The sequence below is a fragment of the Carassius auratus genome, chromosome 5 (genome assembly GCF_003368295.1).
Source record: "Carassius auratus strain Wakin chromosome 5, ASM336829v1, whole genome shotgun sequence".
NCBI lineage: Eukaryota > Metazoa > Chordata > Actinopteri > Cypriniformes > Cyprinidae > Carassius > Carassius auratus.
Window position 1 is genome coordinate 25,956,108 of NC_039247.1, and position 27,013 is coordinate 25,983,120.

At 37.2% G+C, this 27,013-nt stretch overlaps 2 protein-coding genes across 2 annotated transcripts in view; one reads left to right on the plus strand and one right to left on the minus strand.

The window, feature by feature from the left end:
- Window positions 1-708: 708 nt before the first annotated feature.
- On the plus strand, window positions 709-25,110 carry LOC113084010 (BDNF/NT-3 growth factors receptor-like). The gene is made up of 18 exons (XM_026254757.1): window positions 709-1,534; window positions 3,120-3,194; window positions 3,282-3,353; window positions 3,434-3,502; window positions 3,601-3,746; window positions 3,860-4,011; window positions 8,438-8,573; window positions 11,690-12,004; window positions 12,114-12,131; window positions 12,694-12,711; window positions 12,841-12,869; window positions 13,404-13,503; window positions 14,216-14,404; window positions 16,149-16,279; window positions 16,396-16,568; window positions 17,037-17,277; window positions 20,378-20,536; window positions 20,658-25,110. Exons 1-18 carry the CDS (start codon window positions 1,329-1,331, stop codon window positions 20,841-20,843), a joined length of 2,415 nt encoding a protein of 804 aa, XP_026110542.1. The 5' UTR covers window positions 709-1,328; the 3' UTR covers window positions 20,844-25,110.
- Window positions 23,191-27,013, minus strand: part of kcmf1 (potassium channel modulatory factor 1) — a 34,308-nt gene continuing 30,485 nt past the window's right edge. The window contains exon 8 of the transcript XR_003283554.1: window positions 23,191-24,254. The gene's annotated coding sequence lies outside the window, so the exon portion shown is untranslated. The remainder of the gene's footprint in view (window positions 24,255-27,013) is intronic.

The window sequence follows — 27,013 nt, forward strand, 5'->3', positions numbered from 1 at the left end:
TACGAAACCCAGTCAAACAGACATTAACGGATTTTTTAAAAGAAAAATACGAAACCCAGTCAAACAGACATTAACGGATATGACTAACTAGGTAATCCTGTCAGCTGCCAGCCGGCTTGTTTATAATAACATTCTCTTATGTGTAAAAGGACAATCAAATAAATAGTTAATTGCGTGATAGTGGCTCATATTGACCGTGATAAAAAATGTGTTGCCTTTGCCGCCCTCTCGTGGTAAAAATAAAACAGTTCGTCACATTTCACCTCATCCTTTTGGCTTGTGCTGTAGTGATTTCCTAAAACCAAGGCCCTTTAGTAAACTCGTGCTGAAATGAAATCAAAATGTTTACATAACGCGTGGAATCTCGAGCAGGTGGCCTCTAACTTCTCTCAATTGTGAGATTCAAAGGCGTATTTTCCGAATCCATCACTGTTCCCTTCAAACAGACTGATTAATCGGTAAACACCCTGAAGTAATATTTAGATTATTACCAATATAAGTGTGTCTACTTTCACATAGACTACACTGCGACTGGAATGCGAGACTGGTATAACCAGTACAAAAACATCCAGGCATTTTTGTTTAGTAATTATTTTTCTAGATGCAGCCCATCTTGTGCGTCAAACAGCACGTCACACTCCGGTGATGGCTATTCATGAACTTGTGGTATTGTTGAAAAAAGGGCACGATGGAAAAGCAACACGGGCAGCTCAGATTTAATTGGGGGGGAAAAAAAGAAAAAGAAAAACATCAAGTAATTTCCCAAATGACACGATAGAAAAACAATCTTTTATACAGCCTATATCGAGCATCCCCATTCCTGTCAACATACATCTGCCACCAAAGATCGCCCCATTGACAGCACAGGTGATCAATTATTGCCGATATGGCATCGCTGAGAGCATCTTTAACGTCCCCCTCCACATGTAATTACAGCGATGGCTGAGGGAGATGCGGTCGGTAATCAATAGGCGCTTGCAGGTACGCGCTGCTGCCTCTTCACACGCGCGCACACGCGCACCGTCTCGCTTGTTTTCTTACCCAGCGCTGAATGTGAGACGTCAGCGTCACCACCGCAGCCCGTAGACACACACAGCCTGCGGCCACACGTTTTTACGACCGACCGCGTCTGGAAGAAGCGAAGCCCGGATAGCGCTACATATTGGCAAGCGAACATTTCCCCGCTGCGTTATCACCTTTTCTAAGGAGACCAGATAAGGCCAATCCATGACAGTCTCGCGTCGCGCACAACGTCTTTGCGCATCCCACAGCAGCGGCGTCTCATCTCGGAATTGCTGAAAATACTATAAGACGTTACACGACGCCGAATGCACCGCGCTAGACCTGCTATGGTTCAAGGAATGGCTCGCTGGGGGTTGTGTGGGGTTTTATTCGGGCTGCTGAGGCTCAGCTCTGCTTGTCCTGTGTCGTGCTTTTGCAATGCCTCGAGGATCTCGTGTATCGATCAAGAACCAGGCATCGAGGATTTCCCTGTCTTGGTGCCGGAGTCCGACATGGAGAACATTACGGATATGTAAGTGGAGTGTTTTAGTGGAGAAATAAACCGGGAGACCTGCTCCCAGCTTCACGGATGCGTGAAAAAAACACGCGCGTGTTTGTGAGCGTGTGCGCGTGAGGAGTGTGTGGGTAGATTCCTCAATTCGTCGAGGGCCAAAATAAGTTTAGTGCACCGCTATTCCCTGACATCCACAACCTGCCACCGTTATGAACATCCGTGGAGTGCGCTACGATAATTCGGGGCGTGCGATTGCATGTGAGCTCTTGACATCAAACAAGAGCATTGCATGACAATGCAACAGACATTATGTGTCGTGTGTGTGAGAGAGAGGATGAGAGCGGTTGTAAAGGGTGGGGGCCACGGTAATAAGCAATAAGTTGGCGTTATAGCACGTATAAAGCGTCTTTTTATGAAAACGGTCACTCGGAGAGGAATTTTGTGCGGCTGCTGACTCACCTCATCTGACTTTCTGTAGGCTACCAGAAGAGGGGAAAAAAAACAGGCAACACTATCGGCTTACACCTAAATGTATAAATTGACCACATAACGCAATTAGATGCATATCGCAGAAGCTACAGCGTCCGCTTCATAGTGAACTGATGATCTGATCTGCTCGAGTGCCTGCATTAGGTTGCACTGACAGACGAGCCGAGACCGTCAAATGGCTCGGTCTTGGAAAAAAAAATGCCTGCCGTGAGTGATACGCTAATAAACTGCTGTTATTTACAAATGCAATTAAGTTTTACGCGGACATTATTTTTTGAATCGGTTTGTATAGGTGAGTCGGGGAGTAGTCTAACGTGTCCGCAGAGCAATAGGCATCGGCGCCTACGCAAATATGTCACTCCGTTTCCACGACAACGGCTCACCGGACCCACTCTAGGCATGTGCGCGCTGTAGTGAAATCATGGCTTTTTCACGCGCACCTTTATTAACTTGTTCACATGGTGACGGTTCGATAAAGGAATTTCGAATTACTGTGCGTCTGTTTTAGCCTTCGCTGAAAACACAGTCTATTTGATATGTATTATCACTGAAACTCTAAATAGAAAGTGCTATGAAAGCATCACTTGAAGTACTTTGGAAAAACATACTATGTAAATGTTGCGGTGTTTTTTTTTTTTTTTCATTTTTTGCATAACCAATCAATTTAATCAGTTCCTTTTTTTCAGGAAGGATTCATGCAATTGTGTCAATAAAAACTTTGTGACTTTCTATTCTTTGAACTTTCTGTGTAGAGAATATGTATCATGATTATATTAAGCAGCACAACTGTAATCAACATTTATAATAATAACAAATATTTATTGGGCACCAATTTAGCAAATTGGAATGATTTCTGAAGGATCGTGTTCAGCCTTACCTTCCCAGAAATAAATAAAATGTTCAATTACATTGTTATAATATTTATATAATGTGTATAATATTTCACAACGTTTTAACTGTATAGATTTGATAAAGTAAATGCAGCATTGGTGAGCATGAGACTTCTTGCAAAACATCAAAAAATGTCACCGACCCCAAACTTTGGATGGTATTTTATCACAGTACTCTGTATTTATGTGCCTACTCTAACTAATCATTCCTTTCCATTTCACAGATACATCTCAAATCAAAAAAGGCTACTTACAATCAACGAGGACCATATGAAGTTCTACTCAAATCTCAGGAATTTGTGAGTATCTGATGTAAGGTCATGCTAAATGCTAATGAAACTTAATGAAACAGCAGAACTTATATGAACATATTCTGTCTCACACAGAACAGTGACCAATACTCACCTGACATATATATCTACGATGGCCTTCTTCAACAATTCCAAACTTCAATATCTGTGAGTCTTTTTCAATATTTTAATGTTCTATACTGCTATTCTTTAATTAAATTGAGTCTTCTTCTGTTCTCTATCTGTAGGAATCTCAGAGACAATAATTTATCAACACTCTCTTGGAGAGCACTTCGTAATTCAAACTTGTCGACTTTGTGAGTAAAAATTCTTACTCTTATGTACAGAGCTCTGTTTGTACAGCATACATAGAAAACATCTTTCTGTTCCTGAAGTCTGTCTGCATATGCTTTAGGTTGCTCTCTGGGAACCCTTTGCAATGTGAATGTAAGAACATCTGGATCAAAGTCTGGTTGGATGACAGTGAGAGAGAGGGGTTGCAGTGTCTACAGGAAGGAGGAAGAGCAAAAGCCCTCTCTAGACTCACTCTTAAATTATGCGGTAATGAAACTTAAACTATATTATATTTAACTTGGCTCTAAGTCACACAATTTGCAGTAAGAAGTATTAAAAGAATCGTTCTCAGAAACATGAAAATTCTGTCATTATTTCAGAGTATCCACGTGTCGAGGTTATCCCTGCTGTTGTCAATCAAATGGCAGGAAGTGATGCTACAGTGATGTGTAGTGTGTCTGGAGCCCCGACCCCTGAGCTCTCCTGGAGCTTAAACTCCAGCGATCACCCTCCTCTCTCAACCAGCCATGAGGTAACACCCTGTTCACCTTTTAAGTAGAAAGCTAGTTCAGAAGAGCATATTGTTATTGTATATATGTATATTGAGCATATACATAGTGCTCTTGCTGTTTCTGCAGTATTCATATTTTGTGCATGCAAAATATGGCCGGAGGTTAAGAACATGTGGTTGACCTGCTACATTTGCTGAAATGTGCAGTGTTTAAACAAAACCCACTGTGCAGAACACTGTATCCCACAACAATACAATTCAGTCTAATACGATATTCATTTTCGAAAAACACAAAATACATATTTTTATGAAATCTAAGAGCTTTCTGTCTTTCCAATGAAAGTTAATTTCAGCAAAACTATGATGTTTCAAAAGTTCATAAAGAGATAAGATAAAGATTAAAAGTAATCCCTATGAATCAAGTGGGTTAGTCTTCAGTCTTCAGAAGACACACAATCACTTTATTTAATGAACAGATTTAATGTAGGCTTTTATTAATATATAAACATTGATTAACGCACATTGTCGCGGCTGTGCTGGAGGGAAGAACTCAGAGACGTGGATCAGTGAAATAGACTTCTTTAATATAATCCAAACGGGGGGAACTCACACATGATGCGGCTGGAGACACACACACACACATGATAATGTAGACCCGACAAACACAGACTGCACAGACTGGGGCTAAATACACAGGATGATTTGGAAAACACAGGTGCATGGAATGACTAATTAAACTAAACGAGGACAGGAAGTTGACCGAATAAGGGAACACTAGAGCAGAAACGGGCAAAACAGGTCCATAATCCTGACATATCACACCTCCACCTGTCCTCGTGCCGAAGGCAACAACAACAAAGGGAGGCATGGGTGGGAACTTGGGAGGAGGACGAAGACCCGAGTCCAAGGAAGAGCCAAGAAGGAAACAGGAGGAGCCAGGGTATACCCAGGCCACAGTAGAGCTGATGGATGGAGGAGCCATGGAGGAGAGATGGCTACCAACTCCAGGGGGCCAGCCAATGATGACGGAGCAGGTGGCGGAGGAGCCCGAGGCGGAGACGTAGAGCCTATGAGCCAGGGCGACAGGGAGGATCCGGAGGACCAAGGCAGAACAGATCGCTCTGGTGAATGAAGCGGAGGCAGGCAACCAGAAATCTGCAGTGGAGCTGGAGCAACAGAGGACTGAGGAGGAGCTGAAGGGATGGAGGAGCCTGACAGAGCAGGAGGACCATGGTGCAGCCAGAGGAGTGGAGTCCCGAGGCGACGGATTTTCGATGACAGACCAAGTGGAGGTGCCCGGTAGAGACAGTGAACTTATGGGCAATGGCGGAGGTGAGGGAGCTAGGATCCGAGGTGGGACCGCTTGGTCTACAGGCCAAGGTAGAGTTCGGAGTTGAGGGATTCATCAGCCATGGCGACGCTGGAGGATGACAGACCCGCGGGGCTTGCACCATGCAGATGGTGGGCTTAGTGCGAGTAGAGGGGCTGCCAGATGACAGCGGAGAAGAAGACAGGAGTTGGTGGGAGGGTGGCATTTGTAAGCCTCCGGGCTTTCAGGGCTGAACTCAGGAATGGGAGTCCTCTCTGGGCTTAACTTGGAAATAGGGGTGACAAAGGGCTCAGAGGAATGAGGGAGGAGAGGGGGGCAAATCGGCTTCCAGCTCCGTTTCCCAGTCTGTGAGGTTCCCCTCGAAGTCCAGCAGTCCCAGATGTATAATCAGCTCACCCTCAAGTAGTGTGAACGGGCTTCAACGTCGGGGGCGATCCTCCTCTCAGTCACTCAGCTTTGTGCTGGCTCATTGATCGAGCTGGGAATTGACTCTCCATCATCGGGGGGCTCGGGCTGATGCTCCGTACTGTGGGGAGATGGTGAGCTGGGCTCTGGGTTGGGAGTGATTCTTGCGAGATCCTCCTCAGAACTGATGGTAAGCAGGTACATGTTTTTCGTCAGTATCCACTCCACAAAGGTGGCAAACTCCTCTCGAGGACCATCTTCGGAGGATGGCGCTCTGCTCTTGGTGTTTAAACGTGCATCACAGAACGCACAGAGCATGTCATCCTGGTAGCTGGTGTTGTTAGCTAACAGCCGGAACAGTCTCGTATGGTCCTCAAGAGATCTGTCCCCCTGCTCCAGCAGGAGGAGGAGGAGGAATTCGGGATGAATGAGTGAAATGGACTTCATTGATATAATCTAAACAAGGGGAACACACACCCATGACAATGTAGACCCGACAAACACAGACTGCACAGACTGGGGTTAAATACACAGGATAATTGGGAAAACACATAATTAAACTAAACAAGGACAGGAACATGACCAAATAAGGGAACATCAGAACAGAAACAGTGGCAAAACAGGAGTGCATTTCCAAAAAGCAACTATGGTCACAAGTTCTGTCATTACCAATAGATTACAATGGAACTAACTTCCATAGTTAGCTAACGAAGCTTTTGGAAAACGCACCCAAGCTCCATAATCCTGACGCAATCTAGCTCTAGCACAAGAACAAACCTCACTGGTACTCACACGCCTTCTTTGATGTTATCTATGTATGTTTTATGTGTGAGTAAATGGCTAAATTAATCAGTTTATCAGGATTCATTAAAAATTTCTTCTTAACTTTTTTTTATAGTTGAAAGAAAATCTTTAGAATGACATGAGAGTTAATGATTGATCACAGAATGTTAATTTTTGGGTGAAAAACCCTTTAATTTCTCTATTTTTATATTTATTATTATTATTATTATTATTATTTAATAAAAATATTAAATGAGTAATTAAGTTTTGTGGGAAAAAAGCTTAACTTTTCTATTTCAGAGATTATAACTAGATGCACTTATGTAATGTGATAATGCTAGTATTCTATTCTATTCTCTCTCTATATATATATATATATATATATATCTGCCATCTTCACATCAGTTTTAACCTCTCTACTCCTTACACCAGTTTTACACATTAAAGACACTTAAACACTTTTTAAACTCTCTATAGTATCTTATAATGTGCTTTCAAATATCATGATTGATCACAGGGCTGAAACTACAGATGCTTGACTCTAGCCAGCATTGTTTCCATTAATATTTAAAATGCTCACTATACTACTACATTAAAGGAGCCTTCACCGACGGTGAAAACAACAGCCTGTATGACAGATTACATACACTGAGGTGTAGAATAAGATCATGGGTTATTCAGCTTCAGTTAATAGCACTTTGTTCACCTGGGATGTTTGGTGCTAGTACATAATAAAAGAAGACTTGGGGCCCTATTTTAACAATCTAAACACAAAGTGTAAAGCGCATGGCGCAGGTGCACTCAGGGCGTGTCCAAATCCACTTTTGTTATTTTAATGACAGAAAAACTGTCCGTGCACCGGGGCGAATTTTTGGAATGGGTTGTCCCTATCCTCTTAATAAGTAATGGGCATAACATTCAATACACCAATCAGAGTGTCATCTCCCATTCCCTTTAAGTGCGAGATGCGCTCAAGCCATGGTGGGTCACTATTTACATGGTGGAATACAGGGCACCGGACTGAAACTAGCAAACACACTTGCACTGCGCCTTGCGTCGCATTGTGTCGGGTGTATGATAGGGCCCTAAGGCATGCAACACTAACTTCGTTAATCCTAACCCTGAGTATGGCAACCCACACAGTTTGGGCTAACGATTTTACAAGCAATATTTTTTTCTTGGCAGCCAATAAAATGAGAAGATGAATCCCATAGATTTACTTTGAAGAAAGAACAAAAAGTCATGTCTGGAAAAAAAAGTGAAATTACGTCATTTCTTTAAAAGTGGATTTTTATTCAATTAAAATAATGTTTTATATAAGAGCAAATAACACTATGTTTAAATACAATAAATACTATTATAATTAAATACAAATATAGTATTAAACAGTATGTGAATGTGCAGAACACACATTGGGTTTTATACATTTTCTGGTGTTTCTTTTTCTACTTTCATATTAGGTAATTTAGGTTTTGTTTATGGTGAAATTAAGTTGTAAAAGGCCCATAAAACATTATATTGACCTAACACTGGCATTTTGGGTTATGTCTAAAGAAAACATGTAAAGTATGGCCTTTTTAATAAATAATCTTTTTACTTTTTATTTTTGGGTTAAAAAAAATTGGGGATTGGAACCCAATTCGAGAATTTATATATATATAGGCTGTGACAAGTTAGAGTTTATTTTGTTGATCCAAAAGTTTAATTTTATTCAGTGTACCAGAATATTAGAAAGTGAGGACCTTTTTTGACTTTGGTCAAGTAGGTAATGACTTAGAAATGACCTAGAGTACACTAGCACATGCATGCATACAGTAGCAATGCCCTGGCAGCCACCCAGAACAGCCTAGCATCATGGTACCGAGTTTTGCATGGCAAATACTTTTAAACACAATCAGATCAGATCAGAGCTGTGTTTTTTTCTTACAGATTTCTCACAAAATGGAGCTGCAGTCTATTCTGACTCTAAGTGGACTTTCACCTGATGACAACGGCCGAGAGCTCACCTGTAGTGCTGAGAACATTGTGGGCCAGACTGAGGCTTCAGTCCTTCTCAACATTCTTTGTAAGAAATCACAATGTGTTGTGTGGATTTGATTTGCATTGCTTTGACAGAATGAACCCCAAGTTAAGGTTCATTCCAATCCAAGCACAAATTGGTGGCTCATGATCAGTGGTGGACAAAGTACACAAATACTTTGCTTGATTTAAAGATTATTAAATATTTCTCTATACTTACATACTTATAAATGTATATGCACTCCTTTTGAATTTCCGAGCTGCAAGGACTACCTATTATTATTATTATTAATATTATTATTATTATTATATTATAATATTAATTATTTTTTATTTTTTGCAATTTAATGTGCTTCATCCTCATGCTCAAAAAACCTATTTTAAGAGATAGGGGTCTAATGTGCCAGCCACTCCGATATAATAGACCTAAAATAGGTTAGAGCTCAGTCTGACATTATTATGAATTATTAGTAGGATCATAATACTCTCAGTTCTTGGCTTATTTTGAGTCTCACAAGACCAGAACAGTGATTTGTTAGCTTTTTAGACTTGCTCGGACCAGATCATTAAATCAGAGTTATTAACCATTGCATATGGATCAGTCAATTACAGAAATGAATCATTCATTGTGAATTGTGAAGTTGTTCAACTGACTTAAAAAAAATAAAATAAAAATAAAATAATCAACTATTCATTATTCGTGAATTGGACATCACTCTTGGATCTCTGAGCATTTTTTTTTTTTTTAAATACTCTGAAATGTAGTGAAGTAAATGGTCAATAAATTATGCTATAATACATCAAAGTAAAACTAATTAAAAAATTAAATACTACAAAAATATACTTAAAAGAGTACAATTCTTTGTTACTGTCCACCACTAATCGCACAACACACCAAAAAATAAAATGTATAATCCATATAATCATGAATTAGTAGGATATCAAAGGTTTTGTGGCCAATAAAACTTATTGTATTTTAGTGCAAACCCATCTGTCACTTGATAGAAGCAATCTGGATTTGGACAGGTTGTGAGACACCCTCATCTTTGAATACAATGAAGGAAGACTATTCAAGGTGAAACAACTAAAACACAGTTTAGCAACTAATAAAAGCCCAAAGATTTCCTCTCCAACAAAAGCGAGAGGTTCCCAGAGTGTGTAGTCCCTTAGGACCATGATAAATGTTCAGATAAACACTTCATTACTTCTATAAAAATTAACAATGTAAAATAATTAGATAATTTTTGAGTTCTGCAATAGTGTAACAGGTTACTTGGTAGAACATGTCGTTATGTTCCCATATATAATACAATCCTAGTTTACTGAATTTAACAAATCTGGTTCATATTTACCAACATGATCATGAAAATATAGAACTCTGAACAATGAACAATGAACAATTACAAAATAAATAGAATATTCACACTACCGCAATAAACAATATTATTGAATGTAGGATTTAATCAGACATTTTTATGACTTTCCACGTTTAAGAATAATTCTAAAGTCATCGAAACTACGAAATAATACAGATGGAAGCAAAAATGCTTTACAAAACTAGTATCTGAGTTTAAAAGTCACCACCCAACTGTATACAGCTCTGCACACTCTGGGCTTCCCTCAACCAAATCATGAGGCGCATCCTAATTTTAAACCTTATTTAAGGACACTAGTAGTCTTTTCTTCACAATCTGTTCCAATAGATTAAAAAAAATATATATATATAACTATACTTATATATAGAAGAGAGACTGATATGTAGGTATAGATTATTTTGTATGTAAAACAAATTTTGAAACAAGTGCCTTTAAAACCATAAAGAATAGAAGTTTAACCTGAGTGCGTCCAAACTTGATACTTTAAGTAAAAATCACTGAACTGATCATTTCCCCACAATGTATTATTTTGGAGGTGGAATGTGTCTGTTCATCAAAGACGCAATTGACATCCTCCTAGAAGCTCAACTAATGATTCATGCCATTGAGCAGTCACATTCAAAAACATTGTAATGATTAATATTACCATCCTTTTCCTGTGATTTTTGAGTTTGGTCATTCTGACAAACTAGTAGGAGTTCAAACTGAATGGGAATGCGTCGAGGTTAGCTGCTTTCCCGGTTGGTTGAACTATTAGAAGCTTCTTAAGAGTTCAAGATACATTTGAAAATGTGCCACATGCTTAAGATTCAGAAAGTTTCCCCTCGAGCTATCCCATTAGTCTACTGGGCCTGACAAAACTCACATTGTTGCAAAAACTTTTCCCTCTTTCTTAATGGTAAGCTTTGAGTCTTTGAGTTGAATATACCTGTTTTATTTTGTGTAGTTAAAGGGGTAGTTAGTAATAAAATAAGTGAAGATAGTTTACTCACCCTCGTGTCATTTTTTGTCATACCCGGAACACAAAAACAATTGTTTAGGGGTCCAAACCGGTCTTTTTCATACAGCAAAACACAATACAGAGTCAGTAAGACTTTATTTATTTATTTAAATCAATTAACATCCAGCACTTTCATTCAGCAAGAAAACATTAAGTTGTTTTCATGTTCATTTATGAATGACAGAGTAAAGACTTTTACACAAAACCTTTTTTATCATGGTTTTCAAACTAATATAATAATAATATAATTGAGAATCAATGACTTTTGACTTCATTGACATCAAACATGGCTCAATTCATCATGAGGAGCAGTTTGGAAATGTTGCTGCATATAGTTTTGAACAATAAGAATTTTGATTTTTTTTTTTGTGATTTACTCCTTTAACAATTCAGTTACTTTTTTATATGTACATTACACTTCTATATGTTATGCTCACATAACGTTTCGTCTCCACCTGTCAGCGACAAATCAGTTAACAACCTTTGTCAACCCTTTTATCCATTTTACTTTTAGTTATGCATTGCATGTTTCTTCGTGTAGTTTTGTAATATTAAGGTAAGCCTCTTCATTTCTTATCATTCTCTTGTATTTCTCACCCTAGAATCCCTCAATACTGCCCCTCCATTCCATGTGCTGTCGAACACTTTCCTTTCGTCAAACCACAGCGAAGTTTCCACGTTCCTCTCGTTTACTCCTGTGCTACATCCTGTGATTACACTTCCTCTCCTCCTCCCCTCTTTCCTTCTCTCTCGTTCCTCTGCTCCTTCTTCTTTCTCCTGGGTCAGTTCCCCCTACTATCGTGCAGCTGTATCAGCCCGTGAGGAACCAGGACTGGTGCATCCCTTTCACTGTGATGGGCAACCCGAGGCCTGACCTGCACTGGTACCACGAGGGGAAGCTGCTGGAGGAGCAGCAGTACATCAGGACCGAAATCCATGAAATCACGGATACGGAGTACCATGGCTGTCTGCAGCTGGTCATTCCCACTCATATCCATAACGGCATCTACACGCTGGTGGCTAGCAATGAGTTCGGAGAGGACAGGGGAAACGTGACGGCACACTTCATGCACACACCTGATGAGGACCACTCAGGGACAGGTGGGCTTGGGTTTACTTGCATGGGTTTTTGTGGTTTTTATTTATTATAAATATGACTGTTTATTAATGTGTACGAGCAGACATCTAAACATATTTTTGTTTTCCGCAGAGGGAATGTTTTATTACGGTAAGTTGTCTTGTGAAACACTGTTTTGGAGAATTAAAGCAAGCAAAATTGTAAATATTACAAAGTCAGCTGGATGAAACTTCATAAAGGAGCCTTCAGCCTAAAAAAAAAAGAAAAAATATACAATAATTTTATATATATATATATATATATATATATATATATATGTTAGGACCTTGAAGATTTTTTGCATTGTGACAGTATTTTTCTTTGAAAACTAAGCACATTTTCTCACCAAATTCTTCATTACTGTATGTGAAAATATCTCATTCTTAATTGTATACCGAACTCATGGAAATCCTATTTGGATGCAATTATTTATTTTAAATCAATATTGTAAAGTTCAGTAAAAAAAAAAAAAAAAGTACTAAAAAAAGCTCTTATTTTCTAAATGCTGAATGTTATTTCTTGACACGTGACCTGGAAATTTCTGAATGGTTTTCATGAGATTCACCCAGCTGCTCTTTGTACCCCATTAAAAATATTGTGACGTTTATAGAATGCTATTTATCTCTGCATAATCCATTTCCATTTTTATTTCCATTTGAATGATGTAACACAGACACAACATATAGTCCAGGTAAGTTTATTCTTCCCTTTATCACTCATGTACACACACATTACATGTATTTGTCCTTCAGGCTTTTATAGTTTTGAACTGCAATCCTTTCAATAGTACAATTTGTTTTATCTGCCTTTTTTTTTAAAGATACCCCACCACCGGAGGAAAAAGTAGCGGTATGTACTGATTAAAGGAAAACTTTAAGTTAAATACATCTTAAGCTCTTTGGACAACATCTGTGGACTGCTGTTGATTTCTACAGAAAACTATTTGGACCCATTCATGAGTCTGTACTTACACTGGAAGCCAATGAAGGCAGAAATATGAAGCTGGTACTTTTGTTTAAGCACTTCAGTAAAAATAGTTTATTTGAGCTGTAAAGCTGTCTAAATCATTTTGGTTGAGGTGAGATGGATGAATATTTCCCCATAGACTTTCCTTGTAACCACAAATTGTTTTTGTTTGTTTTTACAAACTGAGAGACTAGACACATTCTTTTTCATGTAGTAATGGACAGCAGGCCACAGATACTGCTGACAGAGCTTAACAGATATTCACCAGCAATATTCTGATTTATTTATTATTGGACAGTTTCCATTTATGACCATATTTAAAGCAATCAATGTTAAAGCAAGCGATTTCTATTTGTAAGCGCCTTTTTTTGATACATTTTTTAGATTTACTGTATGACTGTATAATTTATATTTTAGGTCTATATAGTGGTTGGAATTGCAGGGGTTGCTTTAACTGGATGTATCCTGATGTTAGTTTTCCTCAAGTATGGCAGAAGCTCCAAATTTGGATTGAAAGGTAAGTGCACCACTTTATCTTTTCACTTCTGTTGAAGATGTGTTTGTAAGATGTAAGTACTTCTGATAAGCATTGTTTTAACAAAAGTTTTAGCAAATGCACAAGTCTGTCTACATTCTGATTTGGAACACCCAAATAAAAAAATCCTGGCCTGCATTTTTCTTTTTCTAGTTGAATATCTAGTTTCCCTTATGAAACAAAAATATATTGCAGTATTTCAGAAAATATCATGTAATATATTAGGCATATATTCTCATATACATTTATTTTTTCCAATATATTGCAATATATTGAAAGCGGCAATCATTTGTATATTTTGCAATATATTATATAATATATGTATCATCAATATATTATTAAATGTATTCAAATATATAAAATATTAGAAAATAAAAAGGTAAAATAATATATTACAATATATCACAATATATTTTAAGAAATATATTGGTAAATATATTTTCCTTTCGTAAGGGTTTACTATGAAATAAGTCACATTATGAAAGTAAAAGCTGATAACATCATCTATTGCTTTAACATACAGTATCCCATAAAAATATAGAATAATATGAATTTTAACAACAATATCAGTTGCACCTTATAAATAAAAGTCATTGTTATTGTTTCCTCTCTCATAGCAATGCTTTCAGCACAACTGCATGTATATTCATGTGAATTCCTATTATTTCTATTTTGTGATTACTGTCTCTCCCAGGCTCTTCCTCCGTCATCAGTAATGACGATGACTCTGCCAGCCCCCTCCACCATGTTTCCAACGGCAACAACACGCCGTCCTCATCGGAGATGGGCCCAGATGCCGTTATTATCGGAATGACAAAGATTCCAGTCATCGAGAACCCCCAGTACTTCCGCAACCCCGGCAGCCTACTGAAATCGGACACTTGTGAGTTGCCGTCGCTGGCCCTACTCCATCTGCCCAAATAGACTTCAGCCTAGGTTGCCACTGGTCAGTTGTCATAGTAACCTCCCCTTCTATCACCATGGCGATGATATCAAGGGTGGCTGACGCTGTGTAACTTAATCACTGTTGGACTTCAGATCTATCTGCAAGCTTTTTTCATTGAAATTAATTTACATTTGAGGATCTGTAAAGTTTACCAACACCTGACGGACTATTAGTGGTGTTTGCTATAGCACGCATCCGGTACATTTAGGGTTAAGTCAGTGGGAAAGCAAAATTGATCCTGTTTATTTAGTTTTTTGCTGGTGTTATTATGATTGTTAATCCATGCATACATATATATTGACCTCTAAGCTATATTAAATCAAAATTTCATAACTTGCCCTTTCTATGATATGACTCACTCTACTGATGTATATGAGGGTTTATAATTGTTAACTTAAACTAAAATAACAACTTAATATAAACTATATAAACATATTTATATATGTTTCCAAGCATCAAAACAATGAAAGTTTAATACAACTTATGTGTTAAAAAAAAATAATAATAAAATAAATAACACACACACAAAGACACACACACATATATATATATATATATATATATATATATATATATATATATATATATATATATATATATATATATATATATATATATATATATATATATATATATCTGAGCAAAAAGTAGTGATTCATCCATATAACAAAAATCTTGTCAGGCATATTTTAAACAAGAATCATTAGATGACATTAAAAGACATTAAAGGATCACAGTGTAGCATTAAAATACTAATTAATTGTGATTTAAAATCTTTACCAATCTTTGTAAGCAAGAAGGTAATCGGTTTGAAATGTAAATACATAAATTTGAACATAAATACATCTGTTGCGCTAATAGACAATGGAACATTATTTCACCTAAATTTTGACATTTTATTTTTCACAAAACTTATTTGACACATTAAAGTAGATACTTTACTTTAAAATGCTTTCTGTGTATATAAAATCCCTTTTGATTTGAAATTTTGATTTGATTTGAAAACATCTTGTCTTTGAACCATGTATATATATATATATATATATATATATATATATACAATATATATATATACAGAGAGAGAGAGAGAGATTTATACATAATCGGAAAGTTTATATTTATAGTTTATATTATAAGTTAATATTAGGTTGAGATACAACTATTTGAAAATCTTAAATCTGAGAGTGAAAAAAATCCCAATCTGAGAAAATCACCTTTAAAGTTGTCCAAATCAAGTTCTTAGCCATGTATATTACTAATCACAAAATAAGTTTTGATATATTTACAGTAGTAAATTTACAAAATATTTTAATGGAACATGATTTTTGCTTAATATCTTAATGATTTTTGGTATAAAAGACAAAACCCATACAATGGTTTTTTTTAGCTATTGCTACAAATATACCCCAGTGACTTAACACGGGTTTTGTGGTCCAGGGTCACACACACACACACATATGATTAAAAGAGGAACCCAAAACCAGAATATTCTGCAGGCAGCCACCTAAAACACCCTAACAATAGCGTTGCAACATTCAAAAAAATAACCACTCAGTACCCCTTAGTGACCACAAAATAACACCCTGACAGATGCACACAATGCCCTAGCTTTTGTATGAACAAGCACCACTCAAATGTTTTCTGAATCTAATTTTAACTATGAGCTTTCCTTGTTTTGCAGTCGTCCAACATATAAAGCGTCACAATATTCTGCTAAAGAGAGAGCTTGGAGAAGGGGCTTTTGGGAAAGTGTTCTTGGCTGAATGCTACAACTTGTCTCCTGACCAAGAGAAGATATTGGTGGCTGTTAAGGTATGGTGCATTAACACAACAAAAAGTAAAATATAATATGAACAGTTTACGTTTTGGCTACAAAATGAGATTTTAGGTATTTCTGTAAAAAAAGAGCACACTTTTTTATCTCACAGACCCTGAAAGAAGCCAGCGAAAGTGGGCGAGCAGACTTCTACCGAGAGGCCGAGCTCCTGACCAACCTGCAGCATGAGCACATTGTCAAGTTTTATGGCGTGTGTGTAGAAAGCGACCCTCTCATCATGGTGTTTGAGTATATGAAACATGGAGACCTCAACAGATTTCTCAGGTTTACCTTTTTTAAACATTGATGTTTAAGGCAAGGTCTGGGTTAAATTCACCCAAGATAGTTCAAACCAAAAACTGCTATCATTCACCCTCATGTCTTTCCAAACCTGTATGACTTTTGTTCTCATAGTGCAAGTTAGTGGGGTCTAAAACAACACCTCTCCAAATAAACAGACACTTTTTCAAAATGTCATCTTGCAGTGTGCTGCTGCTGCTGATGATGCAGAAGAAAAAGTCATACAGCTTTTTAATGACAAACAAAAATATGTCTACAGCAGTAAAAGCTCACAATAAAAAGCAGTTGTTCATTCTGTAAAGTTTTAAGCTGTAAGTTGAAAGGCTGAATATAGCTTTACATGGTTAGTCACACAGTCCTTTAGCTATACTTTTTAAACAGTAAGCAAAATGTGTTTGTGTGTTGTCTGCTTTCTGAGTTTTTCACATGCTGTTCCCGTACTCTCTCTTACAGGGCTCATGGTCCAGATGCGGTGCTGATGGCAGACGGACAGCACAGTTTGCTGGTGGAGTTAACCCAGCCTCAGATGCTGCACATTGCTCAGCAGATAGCAGCAGGCATGGTGTATCTGGCCTCCCAGCATTTTGTGCACAGAGACCTGGCCACACGCAACTGCCTGGTGGGAGAGAACCTGCTTGTCAAGATAGGAGACTTCGGCATGTCCAGAGATGTGTACAGCACCGACTACTACAGGGTAAGCGTCTGTCACCTTGGAAGTGTCCATATCACAGTGGCAACCCAAAATCTACTACAGTTGTCTTATCTAATTTGAAATCTGAATGCATAACTACATTATGGAGGATTTTATTAAAATTACATATCATACAGTAATGGAACTATTATATAATAGGAAATATAGATGGTAAACTCCTTTAAACAAACACTATGACGGCATTAGCCACCATATGCATCGAGGAGACAGCGGCTGGTTGTTAAATTGAACATTTGTACGTGATAACATCTATCAATCATGAATATGTGTTTACATTTTAGATTCAAAGTAAAATAATTTTGGCACTGGAATGCATTTATTGCATGCATGTTTGCTTATGAATATTGACCATTCTCTTTCAGTAAACGAAAATATGTTGAATAAAATTGTTGGTTTAATTAAGTGTTAAAGCAAAAAAGCCACTATTTGTGGTGTTACATTACTTAGAAAGCACCAAACAAAAGGAAAGACTGTTTTCTAAGAAAACTTTTGAGATAATTTGAGACAGTTTGAGTTGCAATGTCGTGCAGCTGAAATAAACATATTGCAATTGCATTTGTTGCCACTAAAAGTTACACACTACAGCTGTTAGTGTTCAGAATCAAATCTGAAAAGATTACAGATATGTAAAATATATTTTCACCGGTTGCTCAAACCAAGAAGGTGAACACAGGAAATCTCTTGAGAAACCACTGAAAATAAAGCAAAAGGCAGTTTGTTTATGTCCATAATGGATAATATAACTGATATACTGTTATTATGGTTTATTATGTCTATTTAAATGTAGGCATCTGAACAGCTGATTAAATACTGTCAATTTGAAAGTGCCTCAGAAACCATCAGTTCCCCACAGCGAGTTCTTCCAGAAAAAGCCCAGACCATCTGACACTCAAGGGCTCTCCCAAACCTGCATGCTGCCAACACAGCCGGAAACACTCTGCTGTGTCAGCAGCGTGTGTGTGTGTGTGTGAGAGAGAGAGATGAAGGAATATCAGCTTCCTCTGCCATATAGCAATAGAAAAAAACCATTGCATGATCACCAGGAATCCTGCAGAGCAATGTCAGGTGATGAGTTCAATGTTTTGCAAGAATGGTATTGTGGCACTGCATTAGTTTTACACACCGTTTTATGCTGTAAAGAACCCATATGCTCAACCTGAGGTTGGATGAAGTGTCTCCCACTTACACAAGACTGATACACTGATTTTCAGTATCACAATTACTAGTCTTCTGGTCTTGAATAGGTGGAAAGTTCATTGAGCTAAAATAAACTGCAGAGCAGAGCATTGTGCTGTATGCACAGAAAATGTCCATATTCCAACTCTTCTGAAACAACACAAGGGTGATTAAATATGAATGTTTTTTTTTTTTGGGGGGGGGGGTATTCTGGTTGCACTTTATTTCATAGTATGCATGTAATTGGGTTTAAGATTTGCTTCAAGGTTAGTAACCTAATTATCATCCAGTTATTGAAATTACTATAGTACAAACACAGTATTGACACTACTGTTAAAAACATTGGGTTGGTAAGATAGTTTGATGTTTTGGAAAGTTTTTATGCTCACCAAGGCTGCATTTCTTCAATCAAAAATACAGTAAAACAGTAATATTGTGAAATATTATGACAACTATTTTAATCTATTTCAAGATGCAGTTTATTCCTGTGATGCAAAGCTGAATTTTCAGCAGCCATTAGTCCAGTCTTCAGTGTCACATGATCCTTCACAAATCACTCTAATATTCTGAGTCACAGTTGTGCTGCATAATATTTTTGTGACTTTTTTTGAGGATTGTGCAATTAACACTATACGATGCTGCAGTGTGTCTGTGCTGGATCTGCATTTGTTGGGTCTTGTACTATATATATATATATGTATGTGTGTGTGTGTGTGTGTGTGTGTGTGTGTGTGTGTATCAGTTGATTTATTTTTGCTGCATCCTTTCTGAATAACAATTAAAATAAGAAAGAAAAAAAAAAAGTAATGACCACAAAATTTTGAGTGGTAGCGCACATGGAGAAAATGATGGTACTGTATAGATTGCACAAGTACTACCAATATTTCGGTTGCACTTTATTTTACAGTACGTGTACTAACATGTACTAATAGTGTACTTACAGTGTATTTATCTAAGAAAGTTCTGGTAACACAAGGTAACTACATGGGGTAGGGTTAGGTTTAGGGGTAGGTTCAGGGTTAGTACCTAGTTATTACATAGTTATTGTAATTACTATAATAAGTACATAGTATGTACATGAGGAACAGGACTGTAAAATTAAGTGCTACCATTTGTGCAAAATAATGCGGTTTGAAAAATGTATGTCTGTTATCAGTGTATTAATAGATGCTGATGACGGAACATTGCAACACTGTAATATGCCGAATAAAAGAATTAGGGATGCACTAATATAAAAAAAAACAATAATTATTTTCATATTATGACCAGTAAATGACCAGAATTGTACTATCTATATTATTCAGTTTGAATAAATGAAAAATAGAGCACCAAAAACTAAAATAAATCATTGAAAATGCTGATGATCAGTTTGAAAAATGAATATTCATTTTGAAATCTGAAAAAAAAAAAAAAAAAAAAAAAAGAGGAAGAGATTATATTTAACAATAATAAATCAGTGTTTTTAAAAACGGTGATATTTTACAATAAGTTTCTTTAACATTAGTTTAACATGAACTAAGAATGAACAATACTTCTAAAGCATTTATTAATCTTAGTTGATGTTCATATCAACATATACAACATATACTAAGCTAAATTATGTTTGTTAACAGTAATCCACTGTGAATTAACAAACTAACATTGAATGAATGTATTTTCATCAACTGACATAAACAAAGATTGTTTGTTCATGTTAGTTAATACAAAACCGTATTGTAAAACGTTACCGTATTAATAATATTAATATTATGGTACTAATAATCCCTAAAAATTATTTACTTTGCACATTATGGAGTCTGCGCATTAAAATGGTACTGAAATGACTAGTAACTGAAATAGTAGGAGATGGATTTAATAAGTGCATGTGCTTCTACCAATCAGTGTTCATCTGTATCTTTGATCTCAGGTGGGTGGTCACACCATGCTGCCCATCCGCTGGATGCCCCCCGAGAGCATCATGTACAGGAGATTCACCACAGAGAGTGACGTGTGGAGTTTGGGTGTGGTCCTCTGGGAAATATTCACATATGGCAAACAACCCTGGTACCAGCTCTCAAACAACGAGGTAAGACACACCAGACCAGTCGTAACCAGTTTTTACCTTGTAAAAATGGCTTTCTAGGCAAACAGATGCAGCCGTACGGTGTTCGGTTGTCATTCTGGACTGTTTCTGCTGCCTCCTGCAGGTGATCGAGTGTATCACACAGGGTCGGGTGTTGCAGAGACCTCGTACTTGTCCCAAAGAGGTGTATGACCTGATGCTGGGCTGCTGGCAGAGGGAGCCCTACATGAGACTCAACATCAAAGAAATCCACAACCTGCTCCAGAGCCTGGCCAAGGCCTCGCCTGTGTACTTGGACATCCTGGGCTGATTCGTTTGCCAGTATGGGTGTGTAATTGTTAGCGAGAAAAAGTGTGTGTGAATGTGTGGTATAAAAGGAGTAAGGGATGGTTTCGATTTGAATGAGTGATTGAATATAGATGTGTGTGTTCATAAAAATGGCTTGTGCTTCAGCCTTCTCACCACATAGACTAAAGGCCTTAAAGTTTTGAGTTCTTTCCACATCTGGACATGTCCATATCTGTCGAGCATCACTATGTTTTCTATAAACCCCAAAAGGTCTACAAATTGTTGTAAATATGCGTCAGAGACTATGTAGACCCTTTGTTTAACAACCTTTTTGAAAAAGGTCATTCGGTGTAGGAGAGTTTATGTGTGTTTTACTTTTACCATTTGTTTTATCGAGATGGACAGAATTCGGACTTGATGAGGACCCAGTCATTAGCACAACGCTGTCAAAGCCCTGGCGACATTCTGGCAGACTTTACGCAAATCGCAATACTATTTATACCGCAAACGATCGAGTAACAATCATGGAACTGCCAGATTCATGTTTCTTTTTTTCTTTTTTTTTACACATCTGATCTAATTTTAGACTAATCTGTGCCAAGTTTTGATGTCTAATGCTGAGGTCGATGAAAGGCGTTTTTGGACATGACTGTGCGCCCCATCTTACTCAGTGCAAACTTTGTAATAGAAGCACAGCGACAGACTTTTTTTTTCCTTTGGAAGAGGATTGAGGTTGGACACGGTGTTTGGAGTCAGCACAGAGGCGAAGTCACCATGCAGTGGCACTGAAGTATTTCCTCAGACTTTCTTTGGCTCCCTGGCCATATGCGCTGAAGTTCGGATTCAAAGAGCACTTGTCTTTCTAACTGGGGATCGAAGAGCAATGAGAGAGATGTTGTTCTTGTGTCAGTCAGTGGTAAGAGTCATTTTTTAACTTTAGGGTGCTTACACACTAGAAAACACTCTTGAGGGAATGCTTAATTAATTGAAATGTGCAAGAGGGTGTGGAAAGAGCCGGACTGGATAATTCATCCAGGATATTTCCCTGCCTTCGGCTCGAGACGCTGAGATAGTTTCCAGGATCCCTACGACTCTACATCGAGCAAGTGGTTTTGGGTTACGAATGGATGGAAAGAACCAGGACTGTTTGAGGCCCTGTTTACAAGTGCGTTTTCGTTTTAATACGCATAACTTTTGCTACGTTTACGCCTGTCGTTTACAGTACTCCGGTGTTTTCGTCACTCGAAAACTGAGACTTATGAAAATGCTGCAGACCCCGTTTTAGATCAAAAACTCCGGGGTTGCGTTTCAGTGTAAACAGACCAAACCGGAGACTTTTGAAAACGATGGCGTGGCTGCCCACGTGATCTCTGCGTATCCTTGATGACTGTGTAACCGTATCGTGTCTCGTCGAGCATGTCGCTGTATTTGTTTTGGCTCGATTGCCAATCGACATTTTCGTCCGCCTTTTAATCATTAGTGAGTAACAATTCCACCTCATCATCTGTCCACACAAAGACGTCGTTGCCATCATGCTCAGTGTTGAACCTGCCAGTGACTAACAACTGACTTCTTGTTTACACTTTTACGTGCATGCCCAGTGCGGATCGTTTTAATTCTAAAACACCGTTTTAAAAACGACAACGCACTAGTGTAAACAAAAAAAAACGCACTAGTGATTTCTGAAAGCACAACCGGACCCAGTTCCCTGGGACTCTCAGTAGATCCCTACATCAGAGTGCATTCCAGCCAGTACAAGTACAAATTCCCTCCACTATTGGTCACATAACGGAGCATCGAAATCGACGAATTCCCTGCATTCTTTGACATAGCGCGGACTAGTGTGTAGGCACCCTTAATTGTTGTCATGTTGCAATTTGAAGGACTTTGCCTTTGCGAAGACTGAAGATTTCTTTCTTACCTGTTCCTGGGAAGTATATCCATAGATGTTGTCCATAACACAGCAGGCCTGCCTGAACAGCTGGATTTCATTTGATCTCGGATTATTCATTATTATCTGTTTATGTATCAACTGCTAAATAATATGTGTATGTGATAATCAATGATGGATTTGTTGTGATGTATTGTGGGCCGTTTCAAAGCGATGGGCTTGGTGGGCACTGTGAAGTGAATGTTCATGTGAGAATGACTCGAGTCGGACTGTCCCTGAGGTCACAACAGGAAGACCCTATGAAGGGACCATCCCGATTCAACCTGTGTTTCAACCCCACCAGACAAGATACCAGAGGAGGACGACTGCCAACCAACAGGCTTCATTTAGACTACAAAAGACTGAAACTGTCAGTATTATATGACATCGTACATTGCATTCAGAGAGTATTCAGACCCTTTCATTATTATTTTTTTTTGCATTTTGCTGTAGCCTTATGCTAAAACGTGTTTCAACACAACTCTAAACAACTCTTGCATTATCTTGTCTGTGCTTAGAGTCACTGGACCTGTCTGAGGTCTGGAGTGCTTTGGACCAGGTTTTCATTAAGGATAGCCCTATATTCAGTTTTCCTTCCAGCTTGATCATAAGTTACCCAGTCCATGCTGTTGAAAATCACCTCCACTTCTTCACCGGTGGGATGGCATTGCTTAATTTGAATCTGTTAAGGGGTAGGGAGTTTAGATTGACGTGAAGGTCACATTTACCATTCTGCAAATTTTCACAGGTGAAATCCACTCATTTCAATAGCAATTTCGCATGATTTCTTCACGTAGATTTCGCCACATGGACCCAGAACATGGAAAATCTGTGTGCATGAAAATTTTGCTGAAAAAATGAAAACATCGGAATACTTTCTGAATCCATTATAATTATTTCCTTAGTGGTGTTTGCAAAGGTAAGCGTCACAGATACTGTCGTTTATACTTAGGGCTTACGTGAATATTACACACAGTACATATTCGATTCACTTGTATCTGTAAAACCAGACCGGTCGAAAAACAAAATCTCGTCAAGTTTCTCAACCTGACTATCATTATTGTTGACTAAATCCAGGGCTACAGTATTCGACTTGTCCTCCTCTGTGGGAGAAAATGTTTTTTCTCAATTCAGATCGACGCGGGATCTTTGTGGGCCCCAGCAACACATTTAGCACCAACTTGCTGATTCTTCAGGGTGTGAAGTACTGGAGATGTGTTGCTTTGAATGCATCTGTATATATGCAATTACACTGTAAATATACATGAGCAGGATCAATCATTCTTTGTACACTGATGTCAAATTCTTTCCAAACAGTACATTGGCAGGACCTACTTTTAACAGCCGACTTCACGAGTTGTCGAACAGCGTCCAATCAAGTCAAGTGTCGGTCATTATGGTCATGATCTTTTGAGCAGTGACTTGTGACCTCTTAGAGCTTTGCACTTTCTTTATAGATGTACTGCTCATATTTTTGTAGTTTTCACCCTACAATTGTAAGCGCTGCAAAAAAAAAAAAAAAAAAAAGGAAAAAGAAAATGCACTGAGAGAGGTTATTTACATTGAAGGGGGTTATTTGCTAATGTTACAGATATCGGAGAAATGTATTCAGTCAGTTATGCTAAACAATTTTTCTTGTGTTGTGGCAGACTGACTATGTGAAGACTTTATTGATCAAACATGGCTTTTTTTTGTTTTTTTTTGCTATACAGAATTCTGTGTGTTGTAATAGCCAGCCGTACTTTATAATCCATTCTGTACAGTTCTAATAGATGTCTATATAAATGGTATGTTCTCTCTATATATTCGGTTTCAAACAGGCATCGTGTCAAATGTGTGACATTATAAAGGGAAGAAAAACATCTCATGGGCCTCTGGCAATATGTGAGTGTAAATACAGGTTATTATGCGTGACAAGTTCTTTTTCCTGTGGTTGTTCATCATAAAAATACAATGCAATTATTATTATTATTTTATTTTATCTGTAATTGATCAACTAGCCCTTTCCCCTGTGTAGTAAATAATTCAATGTTTTTTGTTTTGTTTTTTTAACTGAGGGTTGATTCATGTCCAGGGGGAAAGTGCCAAGAGAAGCCCCATCCTCTTTTGATTTCTGGAAAGCTCTTATCATTGTATATGAATGAAGAACTGTGACTGAGTACTGGAACACTGTTTATGCATTATTTTGTAAGGCAAGATTTTATGCTCCACTGGGTGTATCTCACTTAAAAAGTGTCGAGAAATGTCCGGGTCAGCCCAAAATCAAAAGAGAACAAATACATGAGAAGAAAATAGGCCTATTTAAGGTCAATTAAGTTTGGTATTTATTATATATAGTATTATATTTTGGGATGAAATAGAACCTGGACATTTCGTTGTGAAACGCAGCTGTTAAGGTAACTGGAATTTGACATTTATGTTCCCCTTTCTTTTATTTGTTAAGCTGGATCACTGGTTGTGAGTGAATGTGTGTGTGTGTGTGTGTGTGCTCCCGGCGGACTCAAACTCTCACGGCTTTAGGTGTCAGTACTCTATGCTTGTGCATCCTGTGAGAAGCTTCTCTGCAGTCAGTGGAAATGTTCCTTGTAATACTGTGCATTTAATAAAAGTGGTATGTCTTACAACATTGTTCAGAATGTTCCAAAGTATATTCAGAATTTTAAAAGTGCACCAAATAAACACACATATATATATAGAGAGAGAGAGAGAGAGAGAGAGAGAGAGAGCAAGCTGGGTAGATTTATCAGTAAATCCATTACTGATTCCAAATTACATGACAAATATTGTAGTTTGTAATGTAATCCGTAGCATTACACATTTTAGGTAATATAATCAGATATACTTTACTTTTAGATAACTTTTAATCTAATTTATCACATTGATTTAAACCGGCTAATCTTGTACTATATTTACATAAAATGTGTTAAATGTTACATTAAAATAATTAAACATTTTAAATGGAAATAATTTTAAAATATCAAAATCTAACTCTTATTGAGATAAGATACTTTATTAGTTTGTTTGTCATGTGAGAGAACCGTGAATATGAAAATGTGTTAATTATTAAGTTATTACCAGTACTCTAAAATATCAAGGGTAACCTGAAATATGTATTACGTGAAAGGGATTCAGATGACAAAAAAATTGTAATACAAATAAAATGGTTTAAGATTACATATAATCTGCATTACATAGAAGAAATATTTCAATCTGTGTCTTTTAATGTGTTTGAAAGAGAAAAGCCTTTAAAAAGACATTTATACATGGTTGACTACTCTTAATTATTCAAATTAAAACTAATGTGTCAGTAATTGATGCAATGTTGAAATGTTAAGGAAACACTTAAAATTTTTTGTAAATGCAGTGGTCAAATGACGTGTGGCCTCTCAGTTTTCTGTGTAATGAAAAAAAAATATTAAGTAACGAAAAAGAATTATGGAAAATCAATAAATGTATTAATATATTAATCAATGAATTTATATATATTGTGTGAATAACATGTAATCAATAAAAAAGTAACTGTATTCTGATTTGGAGTCTTTTCAAATGCAATTTAATCTAATTACAAGTACACACACACACATTTAAGGACATTAACTTGAAAGGCTGCATTTATTTGATCAAAAATACAGTAAAAACAATAATATTGTAAAATCTAGTTTTAAAATTACTTATTTTTATTCTGTTCTATGTGAATTTATTAAAAAACGAATTACTCCTGCGATGGCAAAACTTAATTTTTAGCAGCCATAACTTCAGTGTCACATGATTTTACAGAAGTTTTTAAATTAACTCTTTGTTAGGAAAGGAAATGTAAAATGTATTGTAAATGTATTCATTAACATTTAGTCATTTAGCAGACGCTTTTATCCAAAGCGACTTACAAATGAGGATTATTAGTATTAATATTAGTATTCGAGGAACAAAACATTCAAGCGCAAAACACTTACAATTTTTTTTTTTAAATGTCAGTTCTGATCAATTTAACGCATCCATGCTATATGAAAGTATTAGCTTCTTTTAAATAAACATAACTATAACATCACTGACTCTAAAATGTAGTATATAGTATTTACGTACATACACATTTATTTACATATTTATTTTAGGTTTTTTGTGTACTTAAATATAAATTCTCCGATTTTTTTCTCCATTCTATTTTTATGACAGTGAAGGAAGGCTTTGTATTATGTAGTTGCTCACAAAGGGTTATTTTAGTAGAAAGGCCACTTCACATAAGGCATGAAAGGCATCCCAAGGCT

What these genes read in the sequence shown, in the direction of transcription:
- LOC113084010 (XM_026254757.1), top strand. Translation starts at nt 1,329, where the DNA reads ATGCACCGCGCTAGACCTGCTATGGTTCAAGGAATGGCTCGCTGGGGG. An exon ending in AGTCCTTCTCAACATTCTTT is followed by an intron (nt 8,574 to 11,689) that starts GTAAGAAATCAC and finishes CTCCTGGGTCAG; the next exon opens with TTCCCCCTACTATCGTGCAG. An exon ending in ACAGCACCGACTACTACAGG is followed by an intron (nt 17,278 to 20,377) that starts GTAAGCGTCTGT and finishes CTTTGATCTCAG; the next exon opens with GTGGGTGGTCACACCATGCT.